The following is a 26,449-nucleotide window of genomic DNA, read 5'->3' on the forward strand; positions in this document are numbered from 1 at the left end:
AATCCTAATAAAGTCATTTAAGAAATGGTTTCAGGATACAGGAGATGACGAGCCTCAAAAGTCTAATAGATGAAGGGATTATACTCTGTCGCAACCATACTTAATTGGAATTGCCATGATGATAATATGCTAAAAAGGTTGAGCATGAATATGCTTGGAAAAAAAAATAAAATGAAAATTACATGTTATACAGGCATATGTTTGCAGCAAGCCAAGTCCAAAATCAGTGTTAGATTTGACTTTATTTGTGTGCAAAAGAAAAGTAAGATCTCACATTAGCAACCTTGCACCCTTGTGCAAAGAAAAGATAAAAGAAACTACGGGCATAAATAACACTTAGATTTTGCAGTCAACATGCTATATGAACGGTACTACAGCAGAACAAAAGAAAATTAAAAACAAGTATTAAATTGTGTCATGGAATGACTAAATTAAGATAAGGGCTGACCACAATTAGAACAAATAGCAGGTTAGACACAATGGCTGACAGGACACATATTAGCATCATTTGCACTTACATGTACAGTGCATGATGTGATTGAATAAGTAAACATACATACATGTATTTCATTGCTGCACCTATACAATTCAAGTTATACAGAGTACACTGTGTATAATGGCAGTGCAATTTGAAAACACCTTGCTGTGACGAGTTTTGCCTATTGGGATAGCCTTATTTTAGGAACCTAAGTCATCACCTGTCTACTTACACTTTTCCTGGAGGGGATATGAACACCATGTTTATCAATATGAATAATAAGCTATTCATCAAGTTTTTATTTACTTATAAATTTACTTGAGTCACAATTCTCGGAAATCTGATAATTCATCTGCTTTAGATTGGCATGCTGATTTATGTTGTCACAATTCAATGCCAAAAAGCAAAAAACAAACAAAAGTACTGTGTACACATGATTCTATACACTGATATTTAAAGGAAGAGCGGGCATCAACCGGAATGGTCAAATTAATGGGCACATTGTAGTCTTACTCTAATGCCTTTCTCCTATGTAAACAACATCACTAATGTGACAATCTGTCCACTTTCACAACATGGTAATAGAGAATTTCAAGACTACACTTTGCAACAAACAAACACATAAGACATTGAAGTCAGAGCTTGCAAGTTCCCCCGGGTGCAGTCACAATGGCAAAGTGCAAAGTATTTCATGTTATCCATGAAGGAAAGCATACCTATGAATGTGAAGAAGTTTCAAGCCAGGAGTAACAATGAAAATGCAGTTCATGCTTATTTCTGTAGGCTCCTGTGCATCAGATAAAGAAAAGAAGTTTGAGATAAAAGAAGTGTTGAACAAAATGATTATGCATGAAACCAAGAATGGAGCACAGGAGTATGAAGGATAGAACAAAATGTGACTCGTTAAAAGAGGTTGACCCAGATGTTTCAATTGTAACATTCCAAACTTGGAAGAACTAAGAGCATCAAGATGAATTTAAAATGTCACATTTCATTTGAACAATAATACACAAATGCAATGGCTAAAATCTATATTCTTGATATCTGAAAGAAAGGGGAGAAAAAGGCACAGAGATGATGAACAAGTATGATTTCAGTCTTTCAAAACAGATAATATGCAGGTGTCACTCATTTACACTTTTAATAAGCATATGATGCAAACTGAAACAATACATGTATGTCCAAAATCATCTGAAATTTGATAAAAGAATAACAAACATTTTCATCAAAACCAATATCATCATCAGATTTAATCTAGATTTTTTTTCTTTTCTTTTTAATGGAACCACATCTATATGCCATATGCCATGCATTAGAATGCAGGTAAACATAACTGATATGCACACTCTTTTGCAATTCGTTTTAAAAATGACAATGACTTTGCATGGTTTCATTTAACATCACTTCATAACAATGATGTGCAGTGGGTCAAACCAGCTGTGAAAATGACCAAAAAAACACACACCTTAAGAATGACTTGAAGAATGCCAATATGCAAGATTGTATTTCAAGCCTTCTGAACACTACTGAAAGCATGAATGACCAGTTAGATTTTGCATGTGAAGTCAATTTGCATTGGAATTGAGAAGGTAAGCAATGCAGGCCAAAATAATAGGAAGCAGAAAAAAGACCTTGAAAAAGAGTATAAAATGCATGCAATTCAATTTACATTATTTCATAGTTTTCATGACTGTCAGTCAGACTAAGGTTGGTTTTTTTCATGTAACAGAAAAGTACCAAAAAGAGGTGCGCATTGCCACTGTATGTTAAAAATGGTCACCGAATATAGATGGACACTGTGAAATTAGGCCAATCTGGCAGTTAAATTCAATTGCACTGTCACTTTGAAATCTACAAAAGGAGGAACTTGCTGCTATGCAGCTAACCCATTGAGGACAAGTCCCCAGTATACTCGGGGAAGTGTCTATGGGAAATGTATTGTAGCAAAATCAGTCCGTCCTCAATGGGTTAAGGGCAACTATCTTTAATCAGAGGCCAGTGAAATAATAAAAGGGGGAGACAACCATATGAATATTGGCTACTACTAACTATTAGCTATTTGCACAGCTATCCCATGGCTGGAAAATTAACATACATAATGATATATAAATTTCAGAAATATGTTTTTTTTAATGTTTTAGACTATGTTTGCTTGTCATGATAGTGCCTAAAGGCCAGGGAACCATCCCCCCCCCCTTTTCAATGCATCCAATATTGATCACTACATGCAAACCTTGTGGTTGGGGCCAGATTTTATGAATATATATATATATATATCCTTAGCTTTGGCAAGGTGTATAACTTTTTTGTGGTAGAAAAATTGAGAAGTTCTGAACTGCTAATTTTGAGCAAAAAAAACTTTGAAGTTCACTAGCTGTTCTACAGTCCAAACACAATAAGCACTATATCATAAATAAAAAAGAGATTATCAAATAACTCTGAAATATGCCATATTCCTGGTAAACATCCTATTCACTAATATTCCACAGCACCAATGCTATTTCTGCCAGTTTTGAAAAGTAGGGTCCTAATGTGCAATATCATTTTCCTCAAAAATGAAACAGTGAACTAAACGACATAAGATTGGAAAAGCAAGGGTAAGCAAAAAAAAAAAAGAAGAAAGTTTGTATTTTCCTTCAATTCTGTTTCTACGCTTTAGATTAAGATAGAAGAACTGCTTCTTTAGAAAATGCCAAGAAACCATGAATCCTCTCAGTTGATCAGAGTCAATATTTTGAGGTGTTACTGGAAACCGACTCATGCAACATTTAAAGAATTTTGTGAAGAGATAAAAGACTAAGTGTATGTGCATCATATTTGGAAAGCAACTTTTACGCTGAATTTTGAATTGCAAATGAGTGGTGACGTGCCACGCCTTTGCCAAGAGAGGGCGTATGACCGTCGACTTACTTGAGGAGGTCAATGGGGAGGGGGAAGATGATGGTGGAGTTCTTCTCGGCCGAGATGGTGTTGAGGGTCTGGAGGTAGCGCAGCTGGAGGGCTGTGGGCGACTCTGAGATGGTGTCTGCTGCCTCCTTCAGGGCCCTGGATGCATTTTGCTCTCCCTCCGCTGCAATAACCTGTTGGGTTAACGGAAGAAGAAGAAGAGAATCAAGTATATACCATTGGGATGGAGAACAATTTGAAAGATGCAATTACAGAACTGAGACCACAGAGAGATTTGAACATATACATGTGCAGAGCAATGATAAAAATGAAGGTGGTATATGAGAGACGAAAATTCAAGATACACAGGGAAACAACAGAGATATTGAATATCAATAAATACAGGAAAATTTACAAAAGAAAGGGAACAGTGTCAAAGGTTACATCACAAGATGAAAATGGCAAATATGTATGCCACCTCGAACAGAAGTTGGGTCTGAATTGACAGACTACACAACCTTGGCAGAAGTTGTCTCACCTTTGCCCTTGCCTCCCTCGCAGCTTCTGCCTCAGCGGCCATCGCCCTCTGGAGTTGGACTGGCAGACGCACATCCTTACTGCAGGCAGAATATGATAGAACATCACACATTAATCCATCAGGACCAGTAACTTGACCCATTAAAGACTGGTCCCTAACTTAACCCTTTAAGGACGGGCTCATTTTGCTATTACAACACGCATTTCCCATAGACACTTGCCCTAGTATACTCAGGACTCATCCTCGACGGGTTAATCTGTTGAAGACTAGTCCTATTCAGAGAGTACTTCCGCAAGTGTCTATGGGAAACCCTTGTTACAGCAAAATCAGCTCGTGTGGCACCAACAATGTATACATGTATGTGTATGTGCATGTACAATGATAATGCATAAACAATAAATCAGATCAAATCAAAAATCAAATCAAACAGGTTAATAAAGAAGGTGATATAATGTAAACTTGTCTATGTACTTCAACAAAGTGTATTGAAGGGAAGAATGGTGAAACTCTGTGTTCTGGAAAAGTGGCAAAATAAGAGAAATGCAATGTTGTAGCTTAAAACAGGGATGTTTATACATCGTGTTTATTATACACATAGGCTCATACTGTATACACTGAATATTTCGCGAGGTTTTTATTTTCGCGAAATTAAAAACACGCGAATATATTAACTCTGATCCTGATATGAATGTGACGTACGCGTACACATTTCTCCGTTCAGTACAGGACTCTACGATCGCGAATTTAACCACTCGCAAAATCGTTGGGAAGTCTCGATTCGCGAAAATTTAGACTCCCGAAATATTTGGCGTATACAGTACTCCTATCAACAATACTGGACCTTATTATCAGCTAATACTTTAACCACGACAGCTTGAAGTTAATCTTTATCTTGTACCATTGCCCCATATCTTGTACCAGGAATGCTCACATTAATCTCAAGCTTATGTTCTTCTCAAGAACTTATTCTTTATTCTCAGCAACAACAAAAAAAAACCCTCACATTTATATCCCCAGCTTCATATTACTCACACTATAAATGTTCACACTAGTCATGAATGTTCACTCAGCTCTCACTTATAACAGGAATGCTCAAATTTACTCCTCTGCTCAAATTCCTGTCACAAAGTCTGAAAAAAAGTTTATTTTCATTCAAGCTTTTCACTTAATCTCTATCTTATATTCCTGCCAAGAGTGCTTAAAATATATATTCCCAGCCAAAAAAGCTCATACTTTGCCCTTAGCTCATACTTACACAAGGTTCACCCACACTCACACCACATTCACTCACACTCAACATTCAGCTAATCCTTTCGCCATGAAAGCTGACACTTTGCCCTCAGTTCATACCAAGACTATAGAATTCTCACACACACAATCCAAAGTTCATGCTCATAACAAGAACATTCAAACTTTATCCTCATTTCATACCCTATAACCACCAATCCTCAAATGTTATCCTCAGTTCAGCTCCAGATGATGGAGAAGAATAGGAAAGGGGAAAAATCAGGGTTGCTGTTTGTCTTCCAAAGATGGCACACATGTTTACAAAATGGCACCCTTTCCAATGCCCTCTGATATTTTGACTCGCCCCCGCGCCCACAGAAACCGCCAGCACGGGAATAACACCTGTATGGCCAAGTTCACTTCTGTTGTGTGAAGAGAAGTTATGCAGGAGGTATCATGGGCAACCATGATTAGCAACATGCAGCCCACCTTGGAATTTGAGCCCCAGCCCCCTGACAATAGCTCATGTGAAAATGTCAAGTATAATTCAGTTTCTGTTGGTAAATTCAGTGTATTATGCTATGACTACACTAGATAGCATCACTTTACATCTACGTCTTTCTGCATCAGTTCTTCTACTACACATACTGAGAGCATGATACCTCCCCCCCCTTTTTTTTTCAATGTAGCAGTTCACTTCTGCGTGCTCTATTATACCATTTACAGTCTGGGCAAGGCCTAAAACACAATCTTAACCTCATGCCCTCAATTATAAAGGATGTAAACTAATCATGTAGGGAAATAAATTCATACACACCAGTGAGTTTTACTAGCATTCAAATTGTCATTCAAGACATGCTTATGCACATACACATGTGAACAAAGTGTTGTTTTTTCTCTCTTTTTTTTGGGCAAAAATTCCACAATCCGGCAAACTACTAATTTGTCCATCACACAATATATTATGTGCACAGTTACTCGTTGTCTTATTCACTGTCTACATGCTGCAGTATTCTGTCTCAAAAGTTTTCTCACCAAAACTGCAATTTGTTTACCAATTTTCACAGATGTCAAGAAAGATAATTGCCTACTAACAATTCCCTTTATCCTTATAGCGTCACCATGGCCTCCTATTGGACTGGCATGCATTGCTACTTTTCAGTGGGCTGGCTAATTGACAATCAGGTCAAGACATCTACAACATGTGGCAATTGATGAAGACAGCATGGTAAGGGTTAATTCTCGGACACAAGAAGGGCTGATGTACTTTGGTTCATGTGTATGCTTTGCTTTGCTCACATCAAATGCACAAATCTCTAAGAATTTAACATGGACAGCATAAAGACTTGGAGGAGAACATGAAAATGGCTCATCACAGTGTTATCTAAGTTAGATATGGAATTATCATTGTGACTGATGACAGACACAGTGTGCAGTCACAGTGCACCTAGAAAAGAACACTGCCAGAATCTTGAGTACCTGGGTAATGGCCAAAGGCCAGATATAATGATAATAATGATGATGAAAATAATATTAATGATAATGAAAATAATAGTAATAATAACCATCATCATCATCATCATCATCATCATCATAATGGCTTACAATGTAGTTATCCAGGGTAGCCTCTTCAATGTTGACCATTGCTTTACCAGAGGGCCCTGCCATTATTACTACCCCAGCATTGCCAGATACTCATTTATATAACTGGGTTGAGGGAGACAGACAGTGTAGTGGATAGAAACATCATGTCCAAGGACGTCAGCACTGGGCGGGAATCAAACTTGGGTCCTCCGATTGGGAGTCAAGAGTCTCATCCATTATGCCTCAGCACCCCCAAAGACTTTGATCAGCATCAGACAGGTACATGATAGGACTGACCCTTGAAATTAACTCTTTTGTTGTCAAGATGTTTCGATTCTCTGTAGGGTCATCAGTACATGAAACACCTAGGCCTCACTTCATGAAAAGCTGCTATGACAGCATCTCTTGCTCGAATGGAATGGCAAATGTCATGGTAATGACAAGAATCCACCAGCTTCCTGATTGACTGTTGCTGCTGTACTGAAAGTTGATCTTCTAGCAAGACTGGCTATCCCAACATCTTTTATGAAACGGGGCCCAGGCCCCTGTCAATAATGGTTTAACTCTTTATGTGCCACATTGGCACACCCGACACAGTCGACAGTGTGCCAAGTTCGAATATTTGTGACCCGCTACAACAAAATGATCCTAAAGTCGGGCGAGGTCGATTATTTGAAAATTGCATGACACAATTCCCTAATCTTTCTGCTTTAAATTGATATAACACATCTTATAAAAATAATCGGCTGCGGAGATATCGATGTTTAAAAGAGAGCATGTCAAGACGTCTGGGAAATCACAGTTTCGAGAAAAGCGCCCTAAAAATTCTCCTTGCGACGCAATCACGATCACGGGACACGCAGTCAGTATTCACCTCCGGACAATAGATTGAAGGTAAGCCCTAGCAACCCCCGAAATGCTCATTCAAACACAGCGTCGGCAGTCTCCTCACCGACCAATCAGTGACCAGGATGCCAGGAGAAGCGGCTGGGCCGTCCCGGCATAGCGCACCCCGCCAGCACGCACCAGTCGACTGGGCAGTGTGCGAGCTTCACGCTTCAGTTAGCGGCAAGCGGCAAACTGACCATTGAGATCACGCTGGTCGTTGTTAGGGGCGGAGCCTTTGTGTGGCGCTCAATCCAAATGTTCGAACCAGTTTCTGCTTCGTTGAAATGCCAAAAAACATGGCACAGAAAAATGCTATTTTTTGGTCTTTCCTTTCATCATTTTGCTTCAAAATTTCGACAGATGATAGAAGACATGTCAGACTCTAATGATATGTCAAATTCAGAAAATCGTAAGTTGTGACCAATTTTGATGCTCTGACTTCAAACTCGATTTTCACGGCTTCGACCGTGCGCGACTTTAGGACCATTTTGTTGTAGCAAGTCACATTTTGTTCAGATGCACAGACCCGCCCAAACCGATCGATAAATCACCAAATGCCACAGTACAATGAAACCTTCATTTGTGATTTTATTTCTCTCACATGTAGCTTGCACTGTGTGGTGATTAAATTTTAAGCGATGTTTCCTATTAAATTTTGAGTAAATTTTAAGTCTCTATGATTGCTTTGTGGGCAAAAGTCACGCCTGAACAAAAAAGTAGCTACTGGTCATTTAAAACAAAAACAATCATAAATCTGTCATGAAATTTACATCATAGCAAAGCTTGGAATTTTATTTACAGCTTTGACAATTCCATGTCCAGCATAAAAATAACCTATAAACTTTAACATGAGTTTGAAAAACAGAATGTTTCCCAAAAACATGCATGTGTTTAAGTATCAGAATAAATGTGGCACACAGGAGGTTTACACTGCATGGCACATAAAGAGTAGGAACCCTGTGCACATTCTCATGTATGATCAATTTCTAATACATTCAAAGGGTAGTGTTTTGCTCTTCATACACTAAAATGAAAATCCATTTAACAATCCACCCCATACCCTCTGACACTCATTCAGACAGTGCTTCCAACAAGGAGAACACACATGAAGTCATATACATGTTAACCTAAAAACTAGACACAGCTTTCTGTCAGTCGAGAATAATTATGTCTTTTGATTCTTTCAAGAAGACACTGAAAACTTATCTGTTCAAGTATTGATGACTGTATAATATTATGTTATGTCAAGCACATAGAGAATTTTGTTAATTATTATGTGCTTTATAAATGTGAATTATTATTATTATTATTATTATCATTATTATTATTACTATCTATTATTATTATTATTATTATTGTTATTATAATAATAATTATTATTACTATTATTACATATTATTATCATTATCATCATCATCATTATGTCATGATAGCATGATATAGGACCCTATTGAAAGATATGGCCATAGGAGAAAAGAATGCCATTCGCTGACATTTCCTCTGATGCATAGTCATGATTATCAAACCATGCGAACCATGATCATCAGTCAACCAAGAAAATGATCTGCAGCTAGAATTTTCTTGTCATTGTGAATCCACATCTCCTGTGTTATCATCACCAAATGATCAATGATGATACCATAGCAAGCTGTCCCCAAAGTGTTTCTGGTATATTCATCGTCGGACATGTAGGTATTTAGCAGCTGGCTTGAATGAAAACATGCCCATGATCGGCATATTTCTTTGACAAAATTATCTACTTTTTTTCATAATTGGCTTTAAAATTCCATGAAACTGTTAGATGAGAAACAAGAAATGTTATTGATAAATTAAAGGAACGATTGGTAGAACAAGGATTTTGAACGCCGATGCCATATCGTCTGTATTCACCATGCAGATTTGTACACTGCATGCTTGCATACATGTAGTGCATCACACCGCTTCACATTCCAGCTCTGCACATGACCTGCACAAGCAAGTAGTTTGTTTTCACTCCAGCCATACATGTAGCAGTAACACTGAAAGCGCAACCATGAGAATTGAGGTGTGCAGTAGAATTATGATGGGGCATATTACAATACTGAAGATTTTACACTTTCTAAAAAAATATGGTCAGAATGATTTATTAGACACTAATAAAAGTACCTCCAGCTGGTGTGTTGAAGCTTTTATGAAGAGTTTACAGATAGTAAACACATGACCAGTGAGTTTTATTGCTTTTACAGCTCACAAGTTACACGTATTGTGCCTGAGGCCTAATGGCTGGGCATTAGCATTTACTGATTTACCATTTAGGATTATCCATGCATCTACTACAAAAGATTGTGCAACCTTCTTCACACTTGATGGACTAAAACCTACGTAAGTCACTGCGATACTGTAAAACGAGGAATGATCGCGTGCATTTTAATTTTGTGAATTTCATGAGCGCCAAGATTCGTGAAATTAAACTGCATGCGAAAGTTCTCGTCTACACTATATGCATTGAATGCCTGTAGCAATTCGCGAAAGTTTCATGCCGTAAAAAAGGCCGCCAGCTCCAATTCGTGAAAACTTCATGCCGTGAATGTATCATGTTTTACAGTAAATAACACAATAAATCTAGCATACATACGGAACACGTTTGTTGGCAAGACTTTAGAGAGTGAACAAAAAACAGGTTTGAACTTTACCTAACTGTCATTTAGAGAAAGTCAATGTGTGTATCAGATTCACCCAGGTACTGCTGACGGTATTTTTAGCATTCTAGTTTTGGGGCAACTCATTTCTTCTTTTGGAAAATTATCAAGTAATATGATATTTCTAGTGTTTGTCATATCAACACCATTTAAAAGAGGACAAATTTACATTTTCACCAACAAATTTCCATTTTCATAAATTTCAAATATTATGTCCACACTTTATGCCAAATGGAAAATCTAGTTTTGAAAAATATCATAAATATCCCCAAAATATTGCAGATTGTAATATTTTTCATATTTAATTGTAAGTTTTCCTAAAATTTCTACCCAATTTTTCAGATTAGTTTCCATGGGATCCAATGCAGAAATTTCTAGGTATTTATCTCTTTTCATTGCTAAGATACACGTATATGAAGAACTGTGATTCATGTCTGCAATGTCCAAGTAATAGATTTTTCTTTAGAACATTATTAATGCACAAACAAAGACAAAAAAGGCACAGCCATTACAATTGAAAAGCAATGGACCCTGCATTCCACTCAATTTTGATGGTCAAATTGTTCAACCCACAGTGCATGCAGGCTTTGAATTTACAGCAAGCCATGGATAGGAAGCAGACATGCACTGCAATCTACATGGCACAATAGAATCTAGTCGGCAGCTGTGGGGGATTATTAGAACCAGCAGACAAATTACTTTGATGGTTCGCACTGGTGGCATGGGGGATTTTACTTTGCACGGATCAGTGCCAGGGCATGCAGTAGGCCAACTGTCTAATTTTGAATATTGCACTGCATCCTGCATATGTCTTGTAACTAAAGGAAAACTTTCTTCAACTCTGGTAAGCTACCAGTGTTAGGTTTGTTTAACAGTTCAACATGAGCTGCCCCTGTTAAGACAGTGAGTGACAATGACATTAAAAAATCAACCATAATGATTCAGATTAGATTATGTTTATTCATTCTTATTTTGCAAATCAGAGTTTTAGCATTGGTAATTTTCATTTTACATTCATGCTGGTTTTGTTCAATTCTTTGATTCTTGAGTATAACATACGAGATATTTTGCCTTGACTATAGGACTGGGTAAATAATTACTTACTCCCAAGAACAATGAGTATTAATAGAAAACCCAAGCTCCATATCCTCGCTGCCATTTTGAATTTTAGCTCTAAGTAGAAACAGTTTCCTTCTTGTCGAAAAGAGATTTTGCAAGTAATATTTCTCAGAAGACTAGGTTATGATATAGTTTCAAGTAGTTCAAGTGCAATGGTGCAACAACAACAACAACAACAACAACAACAACAACAAAAACAGAGAAAAGACAAACGAGCAACCAACCAACAAAACCTGACCCCAACACCAACATCCCCTCTCTTATGCTCTGTAAAAGATGACTTTTCTCAATTGATGGGAGAACAATAAGTATTGTTACTGTTTGCTTCTTTACTTGCTACATTGTAGATTTTTTTATATCATCCCAAGGTGTACAATGAAGCTGCTAGCTATACTTCATTACTGTGCACTAATGTGATAATAACCACAAGCATAAGGGAATTATCGATACAACAAGAAGGTAAAACTTCAGATCCCACTATCATTATCTATATGGGTGAGAATTTTGAACGATGTACAATTGCCAATTTTCGTACCTTATGACATTCTTTCCCTTAGAACACGCCAGGATGATCTAAGAAACCAGATTTTTTCATGTCATCTCAAAGATTGGTAAATTTCCTTTCAGGAAATATATGGTTTGGTTGACTTTTGCCTGATATTTTTCATTTCACAAGGACTTAAAGCGTAAAAATACGGTAAAAACGCTATTTTCACAAAATGTTTTGTTTTTCAAACTAATGATGTGCATTTTTAATGGTACGTGGCATCTAATATCTGACCATGTTCTGGATCTGACATATCATGGGTATGTACCACAAAATTATAAGAACTTTATGAGCACGTATAAAATTACAGAGAACAATTAAAATATCAAAGTCCTAAACAGACGAACGTCCGTGATGTTTTTATTTCTATCGCTGCTGCAAATTCTACTTTGTTGTCCCAACTGTAACGTATACGAAAATTTGGTGTTCCACCTAATGAACATATCCTGCAAAAATTGTACGTCTGCTGGCTGTACATGGGACGTAATATTCTTTTATGCAAAATTATACTGAGTTTTCGTCACGGACGTGCCTCCGCTATTTTCTAATAAAAATCGTAGCCCATGACACGTTATTGGCGATATTGTTCTGAGTCGTAATCAACTAAGATCTAGCAACACGATAATATGTTTGTTTTGAGTTTCTGGCCATCCTCTGTCAAATAGGAACCGAAATTATATTTTTAGACGAACCTCCAAGAAAAAAAGAACGTCCGTGATGATTAAAACATTTTCGAGTGGGACACCATCTTGCTTTGATGGCGAAGGTGCATTTTACCTTTGGCTCTCTAGCCGAGGAGCTGCATGCCATTTTTGGAGCGGACTGAGGTACGTCCGCAGTTTTTGGACCATGCAATTCACCAAAAACCAAGCAAATAATTAATATTTTCTCTGAAAATTTACCTCCTGATCCCCCTCTGAGCAATACATATGTTGTAATGATGTCAAATTTCTTATAATTTGCATTGACAATACATTTTCAAATTTTTGAAAGAGTTAGGAAGGCTAGGTACTCTCTGCCGATTAGTTATCCGTTCTGGAACATGACCCTAGTAGTAGAACGAACGTCCGTGATAATTCCAGAGAACGTCCGTGACGTATGCAATCCCTCCGATAGGGATAACTTGTCCCGAAAGTGTCCTGTATTCTTTAATTCTTTTGGCTCGAATAGCGACAAATAAAGTTTTACAAAGTAGAAAATGAGTTTAGAGCAGTAGTTTCAGAATTTTTAAGGCGTTATGTGATCATGATGAACAAACAATTGAAAATTTACTCCCAATTTTACGCTTGTTTTCCCTTTAATTATACAAAAAACAGCTAAATGCTTAAAACAAAGTTATAGGAAAATGGAATTTTGCGTAATCTGAATTTCTGTGCGTTTAAATTTCTTTCTAATGAGGTTCTGGAGACAATTTGTACTGTTACAGGTTCTGAAAGTTTCGCTCACGGACGTTCTGTCCGAGAAAGGACATTTCTGACAATTGCAAATATATCACTGCACATGAGATTAATGTTAGTTGAAAATATTACCAAATCACCGAGCCGCTCATACCCGAAAGTGAATAGCGTTCAGCACTCAATTTACCTGTAATAACAAACGGAAAACGTTTTTTCACGGATGTTCGTTGGTTGAATAAGTCAGTGGATTACATAGTAGGAGAAAGAGGATCAGTGCCACTTTTTAGTGACAGGTGCTCTAAGTGTTTATCTTTTGAGTACGGTAGCTGCCGTCTCAAACAGAACACATCCAGTTTTGGTCTCCATAACGGACGTTCGCTGTAATTGTCATGATATTAAATGCCTTAATTCATTCTTATTTTTCTCTTCATGACGATTTTTCTCTCATTCCCTCAATAGCCTGAACATGCTGCGACCAAACTGAAAACAAAAACAAAACAAAACAAACCAAAACAAATCCGAAAAGTGCTACGCAATCACATTCAGGATAATGACGGAAGAAGTCTGTAATGAGCATGTGTTGAATAAGAAACGGAAAAGTTTCAAAAGGACGTGGAAGCAGTTGAATGAAAATGACTGAGAAACAGAGAAGGGATCGAGCTCCAACACACAGAGAAAAGAATTGCCAGTGCACTCCCGTTATACCAAATTCCTCTGGAGAAGTTTTTGTTTGTTTGTTTATGTTTTTTACTCATCGAAATGCCGTCACAAGCAAACAAAAATCATGCAGTATACAATTATTGGCTGATGAAAACACACAATTCCTCCGCTTATCATCACAATGGTGTTGTTTTATACTCATCAATGAAAAGCAATATTCATTTGTAATTTTTTCCAAGATTTCTTTTTTCATTTTACATTTAAGAGACAGAGAGATCGTCAATTTGTTTGTGCTTTTGTGCTTACTTTGAAAACACATGTTAAAAAAAGTAATTATTAAGAATAGGTTTAAGGTCGCACTTTGATACGTTCGCTCTTCCAAAGATTCGTTTCTCCGATGTCCAAAGGTTTGTTATTCCAAAATGGAAAAAAAAATGTAGTTAATTCAGGGGGTTTGTTATTAGAAATGTTCTTCGAAAAATAGATATTAAGGATCATTATTTTTAGGTCCGTTCTTCTAAAAGTGGAATGGGCCTGATATTCGTTTAGGTGAAAACGGTTATTATGAGGTTTTGAAATTGGAAGATCTTAGTTGTTAACTTGTTTCTCCACATTTGGATAAGCGAACATAATTTTTCATGTTCCAATTAATAAGCCTTTCGGTTAACCTTCGGAGATTCCTATCATTTACCGAATAAAAAAGCTTCATAATTATACGAACTCTATCAATTTTCGTATTGACAAACTGTATGAATAACGAGCCTCCGAAATGACGCGCTACAAAAGGTTTGTTATAACAAACCATATTGTATAATATCGAAGTCACAAACATCCATCCAAGTTATATGGACTTATTGTGTCTTGTTATGACGAAACTTCGCAGTATCGAACCTATCATCATTTCTGACTAATATAATAACGCAAATTCTCCTCGGTAACAGTGTGTAACACAAGGAGCAAACACAGAGGGATTTCTTCCTAACGTATTCGTTTGCCCTCCCCAGCTAAACTTCGTATTTCTTTAACGGAGCACGTTTCTGTTGTTTTTCTATATCAATTCTTTGTCATAATTTTAGCTGTGATCATGTTCGTTATATAAAAAGCAAATTTTGCATTGTAGACTTTATATAACAAGGTTAGGACCTGAATATTTACTTCATGATAACGAAATTTTGATAAATATATTCGTTCTCAAGGATGGACTACGTCACTGAGATTACACGTACGTTTGTACGTTCATTTACGAGAGATGGAAAAATTGTTTTCTTTGATTCCTCAGTATAAGAAGATAAACAAGCTTATAATATTGGTAATATCTATTCAGGATTTTGCAGAGGAGTTTGTTCTCGACATGAAATTGCTGTTTGTTGTGAGTAGAATGCGTTTTCAACTCAAGAGAGCTGAATTGTTCAATATCTTGTTTGTTCCGAACGTCCGTGAGCTACATGCGAACCTCCGTGATGAAAACTATGCTATGTTTGTTGGGTTATAGAGACTGCCCAGATGAGATACATCTTAAAAAGGTATATTATTATTTGGGAGTGAGGATTAAAGTATGGGATAGTGAAATAAGAGGTGAAAATATTGAGTTTCTGTAAAATGCGCGTAAAGTTAAGGAAGTGTTTAGCGGAAGAGCAATATTTCCACAGAAATGACGAATTTAGTTCAATCATCAGTTGTCTACCATTACGTACAGGTTAAGAGTACAAGCTTGATATTCTGCAATCACGTACACATGTCCCTTAAGATATTTCGTTAGGATTTTGAACTGAATCAGATCTTCGGAAACTATGTTAAATGGTATTCAAATGTATGTGTAGTACTATTCCTCCCGGACGTTCGCTGCTCTGGACATGGTAAACTTCAGCGGTGAATAAAAACTTGTTCCTCTGGGAAAATCCTAGTATAATTGGGTTCATATTAAAGCTTGAGTTACACTCTTTCAGGTAAGATGAATGACTTGGAGAATTTCCTACTTTTTAAATTTTGCCTTGTTTTGGCTCAATTGTACATCGTTCAAAATTCTGACCCATATATTATCTAAATTCATACACTTTACCATTTGGCTATAATGACATATTTCAATATAATGAAGAAAACTGCCAGTGGTGAGGATTTTGTTACAATTAATGAGTGTCCCCTAGAATATTCAGTTTGGGGGCAGTATAGGTTGCCAGTATTTTGTCTGTGAGAATCTACGGATGATGGCAACATCCAGAGTAGCACCGAGTACAGGAGGATTGTACCTGAGAGAACATTGTTCATGCAATAAATTGTGCAGGTTACCGAGGCCCAATTTCTCCACATCACTTGCTCTATTTCTTGCGCTGTGTACGCATATCCCGCGCATGCTCATTTCTGCCAGACCCCATTTTGTCTGTTGCAATTTCCGCATGTTTATTTTCCCCCTTTTCCAGGCCATTGCGAATCCTGCAGGTATTGATTTAACTGTGTAATTCTTTTCTGCAAGTTCCTTCTTCCTATTCAAATAGTACCATCTTTATCGAATGAACCATAGGCCTACCATGCTGATGACTTTGAGGTATTTCCAGGCTTGCTGTTTATTACAGTTTCCATGTTTCTTGCCCAGCACAGTGCGAACAGAAAGTACAGGTAAACCCGTCTACCACGGCTTCCTAAAGTAAGCCATCGTTTCCTAGATAAAGTTATTCCCTGAAGACTTGAAACATGACACATCCCATTCCTGAAAGCGGAGAATTAAATACCAGAGGTGACCACTATGGCTAGACATACAGGCCAGTACCAGACGTATTTTCGATGTGGCAGTCCTTATTTGTCTGAAGATGGACTTTTAGTGGACATGTATATTTGTGTGAGAGAGAACTAACTGTAAAGTGGGACAGGAAAGAAAAGTGATCAGAAAAAAAATGCATGCTACACGGATAAAGAGAAATTGGGGATACAAGTTATCAACAGGGCAGGAACCAAGTGAAATGATTCGTCATCAGGCTGTAACAAGGATTTCAAAATGGAAAATTTTATATTAATGAACATTTATAAGGGAATGAAGCAACTGAGTGGGGTTAGGATCTGGGAGGAACATAGTAAAAAACAGGAACATGTGTGTGTGTGGGGGGGGGGGGGGATGCAAAAATATGTTCAACCTTGGAGAGGGGGAACATGCAAGCAAAAAAGTGTTGACACTGAGCAGAGGGAGGGTTAAGGAGGTAGTCTCCCTCCCCAAGGAGGAAAATTTTGTATTCTTTTATTCTTGTTGTGCATTTTGAGAAAACAGAAATCAATTTTGTTCACAAGTGAAGAGTTTGTTTGCAAAAACCGATAAGTCCATTTTTGAAGATTTTGAAATACGGTCTTTGTCATAAAGTACAAAATAATACCTTTTAAATGATATATATACATATAAGGGTACATTTTTGAAGTTATGGTCAAAAGAAGCAAAAATGTTCTTATTATTATCTTTATTTTTCTTGACCTTTAATCGCAAATATCTCCATTTGGCAAATATGGACTTATCGGTTTTTGCGAACAAACTCTTCAAGTATTTCCCTAATGTGCTTGGATGTTACATGCATAAATACCCTGTATTAGCACAAAAAGAGCTTCTCTGGACTAGTAGTATCATCATAGCTCCACAGCAAAGGCAAAAATTTCACTCTTAGGCAGTATAATACATGTATGCCTAATCTATGTCATAGTGTAGACAGGATTCAATGTACATTCATAAAGACGACTGAGCAACAGACTTTAAATAACCCGTTGAGAGTGGGTAGCTACGGTAAAGCTTTCCTATACTTTTCAATAGATGCAATGTCATCACTGTCTGGTAAAATCACAATTAGGGACACTTTCTTCAGAGCTTGAGTGGTTTGGTTGCAAGGCTGTATCACCCATTCTACTACCTACTGACCCACTGACACAGCATCACACCCAAAAGAGGCTGATGTGGAATGGATTTGTAATTATCAGCGTTCCCGCTTCTTGGTGCCGCATCCCTCCATTTCGGCAAAGGTTTGCTCAAAATAGCAACTGTGAAAGACCACATGACATCATGTCAAAATTTCTGATGTATCTTACAATGAAAGAGTCTGAATGCGAAATACACTGTAGGTTAAGTGCCATTTTGAAACATTTCAAAGTATGTCCATCATCAGATTGAGCAAAATAGAACCTTTCCAGTGATACAACAGTTATTTCTTATCAAGGAATATTCTGGGAGATATGATAAAAAATATTCCATATTTTGTATCTCCTCATTTTTTTTTATAGCAGGTTTAATCAAATTTATCTCAAATTAACAAGAATGGAGTTGGCTCCTTTTGCAATCAAACTATTCAACTCTATAAAAGTGGATTTACATCATGCAACAACATACAACTATTCTCAAGCCCTCTTTTGGACAAGCCTTATATTTCAACATATAGCAATTGAGTTGTGTTCTCTTTCGAAGCATAAATTTGTAACCCATTACCATTTGCATGTGAATCTCATGTAATTTGTGCACTCTATCATCAGATATTGATCACCAAGCATCTTAGTCACTAGGTATACTGGAACTTTCATAGGGGCTAATGACCATCTGTGTTCAAACACATGACAACAATGTCTTTCCTTTCAAATCCTTTATTTAGGTTATTTTTAGGTTATTTTGGGATGCTTTACCTGCCTTAGCCACAGCGATGTATTACATGCAAAACAATAACATAAATATCCTTGTATGTCACAGGAAGAGAAGAAATGTGTTTCTCTTGTAATAAATTCATAAAAGAATATAATGCCTCCTTTAGCATTCTCAAATGCTGCACAACAAATTCACTTAATCCAATTGTTCATACCTAAACTTCTGATATTGATGATACAATGGCTAAAATATCTCTGACAATTAAGTAGGTTGTCCTATCATTGAGCTAATGGCAAGAGAAATTATGACCACTTCTAATTTATGGGACTCACGATCTAGTGGAGATGCCATATACACTAATGGAAGTATTTGTTGACAGTTGATGCCTGGATAGCTAGAAAGCACTTTGGGTGAGCTAAATTGCATTTCCATTATTCCATTAATTCTGACAAGATATTTTGTGTGTGTATGTGTGTTGGGGGGGGGGGGGTAGGTGGGGGTGGTGGTGGGGGGCTTGCCAATTAAGACAGCTCAACTTGGTTCAGGTTGGCAGTGAATGATTCCGCAGAAGCCCAGAATACATCTCCCCACCACACCACACATCTGATGGGGCAGAATGACACAGGGCTGGTTCACCCATCTGCATACAAAGTGCCTTAGCTGGGGCCAATGATCAAGCAAGGATAACCTATGGGAACTATCATTATTATTATCATCGTTATTTGGTCTTATTCATACAGGGTGCCACTTTAATGATGTGAGTACTCTTGCATGTCTCAGTGGGACTTGTTCACATGAGAAACAGAAATAAAATATAAATGCAAAAACAAGAATGTATGAAGTGCAAAATTTAATAATATCATTCAAGAACATGTTTTAAGTATTCTCTAAGGAAACTTGTCTCACTTGGTGAATTATGTATGCATATGTGGGTAATGCATTCCAGAAAACTGCTCCAGAAAATGAAAGCACTTTATCCTCCTCTCAATAACATCCTGACTTTGGGTAATATCAATTTGTTGAATGTCTTGTTCCACAGCAATGAATTCCGTAAATAGTTATACATAAAGTTATATTGACAGTTACCCAAGGTAATTTTATATATATGTATGACATTATAGAAGCATAATGATATACAAAAAAGGACATTGAAGTGAGATATCTGAGAAGTGATGACTACTTTCCATAGTTTGATGCCGTATGTTAAAATCTCTGGTGAATGCTATACTTACATCTCAACACGTTCCACTTTGATACCCCATGGGTCGGTGGCCTCATCAAGACTTGACTTAAGGTAAAATAAAATGGAAAAGAGGGGAAAAAACAACATAAATAATAAACATCATGGTCTTTACAGGTAATATCACCTGTTTTAATAATGTTATATTATCATTTTACATCACCGCACTGTTATTCTTTGTTTTTGTGCTTTTGAAACTTGTATTCAATTTCTATTTGATTGAATGCATCTATAAACAAATCAAACCAAACAAACAAACAAAACAAATCACCTGTTTAACATACATTGTGCATAAAATGATGCTATAAACACTCTTTGCAGGGTTGATTTAAATGTATAATATTAATGATGAAGCTGGCATTCAGGCTGGTGGTTGCATTTGGAACAGTTTCTGATATTTGATAGCATGCATCACAGGAAAAATGAGGCAGTTAGTAGTCATCAGGTGTTAACATATTAACCCATTGAGGACAGACTGATTTTGCTGCAACACGCATTTCCCATAGACCCCTGCCCGAGTATACTCTGGACTCGTCCTCAACGGGTTAAATCACACATCCATGAATGTCTTGATAGAGAAATGGAAATGAAATCAAATCCTTGAAAAGTATATGCACTACCTGTCTTTTGAAATGATAAAAAAACAAGGTCTTTACGGGGAAAGTGAACTTGCCATACAGACTTGAGCTGAAGATAATCACATTAATCTGCCCCTTTCAGATCCTCACAAAATTCACATATTCTCTTGTCGGTTTTTGATTGGATTATATCTGCACATTCCATAAACACAGCAGCCATTAGAAAACATCTTGTTAAATGCACTCTTAGCTGCAATGGCCCTGTGCTTATCTGTCTGGTGTCTCGGCTACAATAAAGGGCGGACAAATGAACAAATTAATTCAGGGTCAGGAGAATATAATTTAACTTTCATTCAATTCACATCAATTTCCCTTGACTCTCATATTCCTGACTGCCTGTCCAAAAAAAAAAAAATGTCCATGGAGGAAATTATTCTTTGCAGGGGGGTGGGGCATAAATGCAGCCATGCATTCAGGGATCCATTCATCATTACTCATGCTTGTTGCAGGAGCATGAATATTGCATAATTTTGACACAATTTGAAAAACTGAAGCCGCAGATTCTGGACAATAGCACAGAAGAGATTTTAAACCGATCTCCACTGTTGTGTTGGTGGTTAGCTCCTTTAACAGTGTGTACAATGAAATAATTTTTCTCTTGCACTATATAATTACATTAAAGCAACTGACACCAGTTATGTAATTGTCACACATCTTTAAATTTCTCCCACATGATAGGCAAAGCAATCTGAACCACTTCCAGCAAAAAAAAAAAGACCTATTCTACTTCTATTAATGATACCTAACATTTGAGGTATAGAAGACACACATTAGAAAACAGAATGTTTATGATTAAAAAAAAGAGAACTCAAAATGCTGCTTAGAATACATCGTAATCATAATCACCACCCTGATAACTATAAGCTGCAGGACACTCATCATAAAACTTATCATCCAATTATGAAATAGTTTCATAAAGCCAGTGATTATAATCAGGCTTATTACATGAAATACATTAGAGTAGCAGATAAATTAAGTAATGGTAAACACCAATACTAGAATATACATACACATACCATGATAGCTTTCCATACACACACAAAAAAAATGATAATATGAAAAGTGGTTATCATAGGACCATTCTACTGATTTTGATTGACAAGCTGCCAGTGAGTGACAATGAATACCGGTAATAAATAAATATGACCTCAGAATCATACACAGCACATCAGAACAGATTTGGGGAAAGCCAAGCTTGTAAGAGATAAGGTTGCTGCAAAAAAACCAGCATAAACCAATCATATAACTCTGGAAAAGAAGGACCACTACATAACTCATTACCACAAAATATTTAGAAAGCATCTGCACATACTGATTTCCTGATTTTAGTATTGCTCTAAAGTTTGCCAGCCACTCTCAACTTTCTATAATTTACTTTGTCAGACACAAAAGATCAAAATCCTGCAACACCATCTCTGCATAAAACTGGAGAGTTTCTGTTATGAAAGTATTCTTGAACTTCAAAATTCAAACAGGACATAGTAAACACATAAAACTGTTGGCTTCCTGAACAAAGAGCAAGGTGTCAAATTAGTTTCTTTGCAGTCTCTTAGCTGCAATTTCTGTGACATACTGTCAGGGTACCCATTTTATTGTAGGAATGATAAAAATTAAATTGTCACTATGCTGCCCTTTCTTGCATTAATCCGTTGAGGACAAACTGATTTTGCTATAACACATATTTCCCACAGACACCTGCCTGAGTACTATACTCAGGACTAGTCTTCAACAGGTTAATATTAAATGGGTTAGTCAAATACCGGTTAGTGATTGGCTAAACAGAGTCACATGATGGAGGTACATTCATTATGTTCCCCCATATATGGGCGAACATTCTTGGTAATGTTCTCCCATGGGAAAACATTTTCATGTAACAATTGACAGAAAGCCTAGGACCGCGCGCGCACAGTGAATTGGCTCAGCGCGAGCACTGTAACAATATACACAGCCTAGTCGCTGTAAGTATAGCGCACAGCGTATTATCAGCGTCTGGTTGGGCTACGTACACTGAATCTCTACGATCTTTGTGGTTGACGTTGACGTACAAAAATTATATTTGACTAACCCATATAATATAACAGATGATGACTTTTGCTGTCGGGAACATGTATCAAACGTTCCACCCTCAGGGTTTGAAATGCTATTTCAGGAGGCTATAAGTCCCTTGACTTTGTCTCGGGACTTATAACCTCCCTCAATAGTATTTCAAACCCTTCGGGTGGAACATTTTGGTATGTTCCCTCCCCCGCCAGTCATCATCTATATAATGTTGTCTTCTCCCCTACCTGCATAAAGTGACTGATGCCCTCACGGTCTGACAAGATCTCAGAAAGGTTCTTGGTTCCGAGCACATTGCGCAGGGTGGTCTGGGCGAGAAGTCGGGTGGAGGCGTTGGCGTCCTCGACATTGGCGATGCTGATGGTGGCATTCTGGACGCGGTAGTAGACTACGGCATCCACTGAGACTGTCACACTGTCTTTGGTCAAAATCTGTCGCAGGAATCAAACAAAGTTGATGTGAACACAAAATTTGAAGGGGCCTACCGTACTTATCAGTTAACATTAATTAACATTGTGATATTATGCATTTTGGTTCGATACCCAAAAAAGACAATCATATATCAACTTTTTTTCAGTAATTTCCTGCCATCTGAGAAACCTTAACGAAAATCATTTTCATGAAAGGAAACAAAGAAATGTTAACACAAACAAAAGAAATAACTTTTAGATATGGAAAAGTTTTGATGGCAATACAAAGATAAAATATGTAGGCCTATAAACCACCTTCAAAGACAAATACTACAAAAGTAGATATATCAAAGTGCTGTAACAAGATAGACGGATGGACAGGAAGATAATTGCCAATGGCATTCAATCTCTTGTCTACACAGAAACTTTCACATGCTTGCATTTTACTTTCGCAAAGTTTAGCTCCCTCCGTGCAAAATTCACAAAAGGTTTCATGTGCACCAACACTTTTGGTTTTACAGTATATTAATACACACAAGTGCGCTATGGAGTAGGACCATGGCAGAGAATGTAAGAATAGACCCCACCCTTCCCCCTTCCCCCCCCCCAAAAAAAAAAAAAATATTCATAATAGGCATGATGTCATGTACATACAGGAGCCTAATTACAGAAGCAGATGGCCCACATGACAAGCCTCACCCTCCCAAAAAAGTGCAACCAGCAGCCATTGACCTCCTGAAACATCATGGTAATTTCAATTTTGCATCTTGGAGTGAAAAATACACAGCTCTTTTCCATCATGTGTGTCAGAAATTGCTCCCGACAGAAATGAGGGCCATACATATATAAACACAAAACTCTGATCTTGAGTTCATATTGCGTGACTATGATAGGAGTGAACAACACAGAACAGAACTGAAATAGGCCATGTATATAATACAAAGGTATTTGGCAGACACATTTTCTGAAAGGACTTAAATATACAAAGGGACACAGCAGCTCTGTCAGAGAACCAATATTCATATATATATATATTGAAGACAGACTTTCATGTCTTTTTTTTTTCTGCTTCTTCATCCTTCTTCTATTACTGTGATGTACTTGTATTTTCAATCTGTTTGCTTTGATGTACAATTGTAAAGCGCCTTGAGCACTTAACCAAAGTGGAGAACGGCGCTATAGAAATTGTATGTATTATTATTATTATTATTATATATATATATATATATATATATACATGATATATATATATACGGGTATACATATACACATACACACACACACACACAAACACACACACATATATACATATAATCATAAGACAGACCATTCTGCAACTTTACAGCTGCCGTTCAGTTTTTATACTTTTACTTGTCCTCGGAATGAAAGATCCAAGCACATGCACGTATAGAACTAGATTTAAATTGATAAACTAAGTTATTTTCACTGATTGCACATCATGATGAGATAAACTGTATTTTATTTTTAAAGAAACTGAGAATGTTAGAATAATAATGCATATGAAGTATTCAAAAGTCATCTCTTTGTAAGGTAAGCACATGAATAATCTTTGTCTTAATTAACCCATTGAGGACGAGTCCCGAATATAGCCGGGCAAGTGTCTACGGGAAATGCGTGTTGTAGCAAAATCAAACCGTCTTCAATGGATTAAGTATGTCATAATTCTACTAGGTGATATAGCTTTGATAATGTAGGCTACACCAAAAACATATATCTTGGTATGTAAATATTCAACTTTGGGGGGGGGGGGGGGTTCAGGGTGTGTCTCTAAAATAACATCAATCAATCTAACGGTATAAGCTGCATACGTGTATCAATGTTCTTCTGCATTGAAAATTCTATCCTTGTGATGTGGTACATTGTACTGATATTCTCCTTGCATGTCCTCTATTGTCTTTCTTTTTTCTGTATGCTGTCTTTTATTTATATTCATTTTCTTCTTTGTGTGCTACCATGCTCCCCCATCAACCCATCCCCACCATCACCACCAGCACCATCATCATCACTACTACCACTATCGCATTTCTCATTGTGATCGTCTGCTCCCGAGCTCGACTGTCATGTCAGCCATGCCTGTCCATGCATATTACATGAGACCCACCGCTGAGGTGTTTGCTCTGACAACTTGCCAGAATGTCTCGACTGCAATTAGGATTCAGCGAAAAAAAAGCCTGCCCATCATAACTGGTAAAGTCAGAAAGAGAGGCAGAATTTCAAGTCATGAAGCGAATTCCCTTCTGAGAAAAGCTTTCCAGGGGATTGCGCGGGATTCTGAAAGCAGAATCTCAATTTGAAATCTAGTAAAATTTGAGCTCATGTTTTTTCAGTCACTAAGCATATAGAAGTGACAAACAGGATTAATGATTATTTCATCTCGAGCAATGAAGAAAAATTCCCTTCATTCCAACTAGGCATGTCAAAAAACCCTAACAGTCATAAGTGATATTATTGAACTAGATTATAGCAGTGATATATTTCATGGGCTAATCATATTAATCTAAATATATGTCTTAAAGGCACTGTTTTACATTTTGGTGGCTCAAGGAATTTCACATCATGTTGACTTTACAAATGAACCAAAAAAGACCAATCCAGCACACAAACCTTTTGAGCATTATGCTGTCATTATCAAGGGAAATATGAACAAACAATCATGCTTATAAACTCTTTGGTAGATGGTTCATTCTATCAAGACAGTCTGTGGAAAATATAGAGTGTGGTGAATGCACTCGCTCACAGCATTAATTTTCAACCTTGCTCTTTTTGATACAAATGCAGTGTCACAGATACTCCATATTAGAGACAATATAGTACTATGTTGAGCCAGGTAAATTCAGATTTTCAAACTGAAAACACTGTTGAACAGTACCTTTAAGATCATTATGGATTCCAACATTAAGACCATTATTGATTCCAAGCTCTTGTGAACATGTCCCATAGATGCATTTACACTAACATTTCAACCGAACAAGAAAAGGTCACGCGCGTAATTATCAGAAGTGCACTGCCATCCCATGTACTTTGTTTCAAGAACACTCATGCTAACAACACACTGGAGAATGAACAATTGTTATAACTTTCAGCACTTTGAGAATGCATAATTACTGTCTTCAGACTCATAAGTCTATTTTGATTATGTTGCAGCAAACTGCTGACAAGACATTAGGATGTCCAATGTAGTGAAGTTTTTTTCCTTCATTTTACTTTATGATACTTCATATCTTGCCTCTTAGGATATTGTTTCTGTATCAAATATAAAAATAGTATCCTGTGCATGAAAATATCACTTTGATTCCAATGATTTTGCAATAGGAACATTTGATTACAGGCATAATTTACCATATGTAGATGAAACAAAACTCCAGCATTAGTGCTTTAAAATAGTTCTAAAATGTGAGTTAGGGATAGAAACAACCACTGTAAAAATTTGAATAGGTAAAATCGATGTTAAATATACAAAATGTGAACAATAGTTACATA

General features: G+C 37.0%; 1 protein-coding gene across 6 annotated transcripts in view; it reads right to left on the minus strand.

Annotated features, from left to right (window-relative positions):
- LOC139708766 (band 7 protein AGAP004871-like) overlaps positions 1-26,449 on the minus strand; it is a 100,707-nt gene that overhangs the window by 5,720 nt on the left and 68,538 nt on the right. For 4 of the 6 annotated variants that reach the window (XM_071620715.1, XM_071620712.1, XM_071620714.1 and 1 more), the window contains exons 5-8: positions 22,766-22,969; positions 19,835-19,890; positions 3,903-3,981; positions 3,389-3,558 (exon numbers count right to left, since the gene is read on the minus strand). In XM_071620715.1, coding sequence (XP_071476816.1) covers positions 3,389-3,558; positions 3,903-3,981; positions 19,835-19,890; positions 22,766-22,969 — 509 coding nt within the window. Of the gene's footprint in view, positions 1-1,194; positions 1,266-3,384; positions 3,559-3,902; positions 3,982-19,834; positions 19,891-22,765; positions 22,970-26,449 lie in introns of those variants that run through there. The other 2 variants (XR_011709385.1, XM_071620713.1) reach the window with 2 other exon arrangements.

This window comes from Diadema antillarum, unplaced genomic scaffold (assembly GCF_040938485.1).
Source record: "Diadema antillarum isolate AM-2024a unplaced genomic scaffold, OU_Dant_1.0 seq00001372_RagTag, whole genome shotgun sequence".
Lineage (NCBI taxonomy): Eukaryota > Metazoa > Echinodermata > Echinoidea > Diadematoida > Diadematidae > Diadema > Diadema antillarum.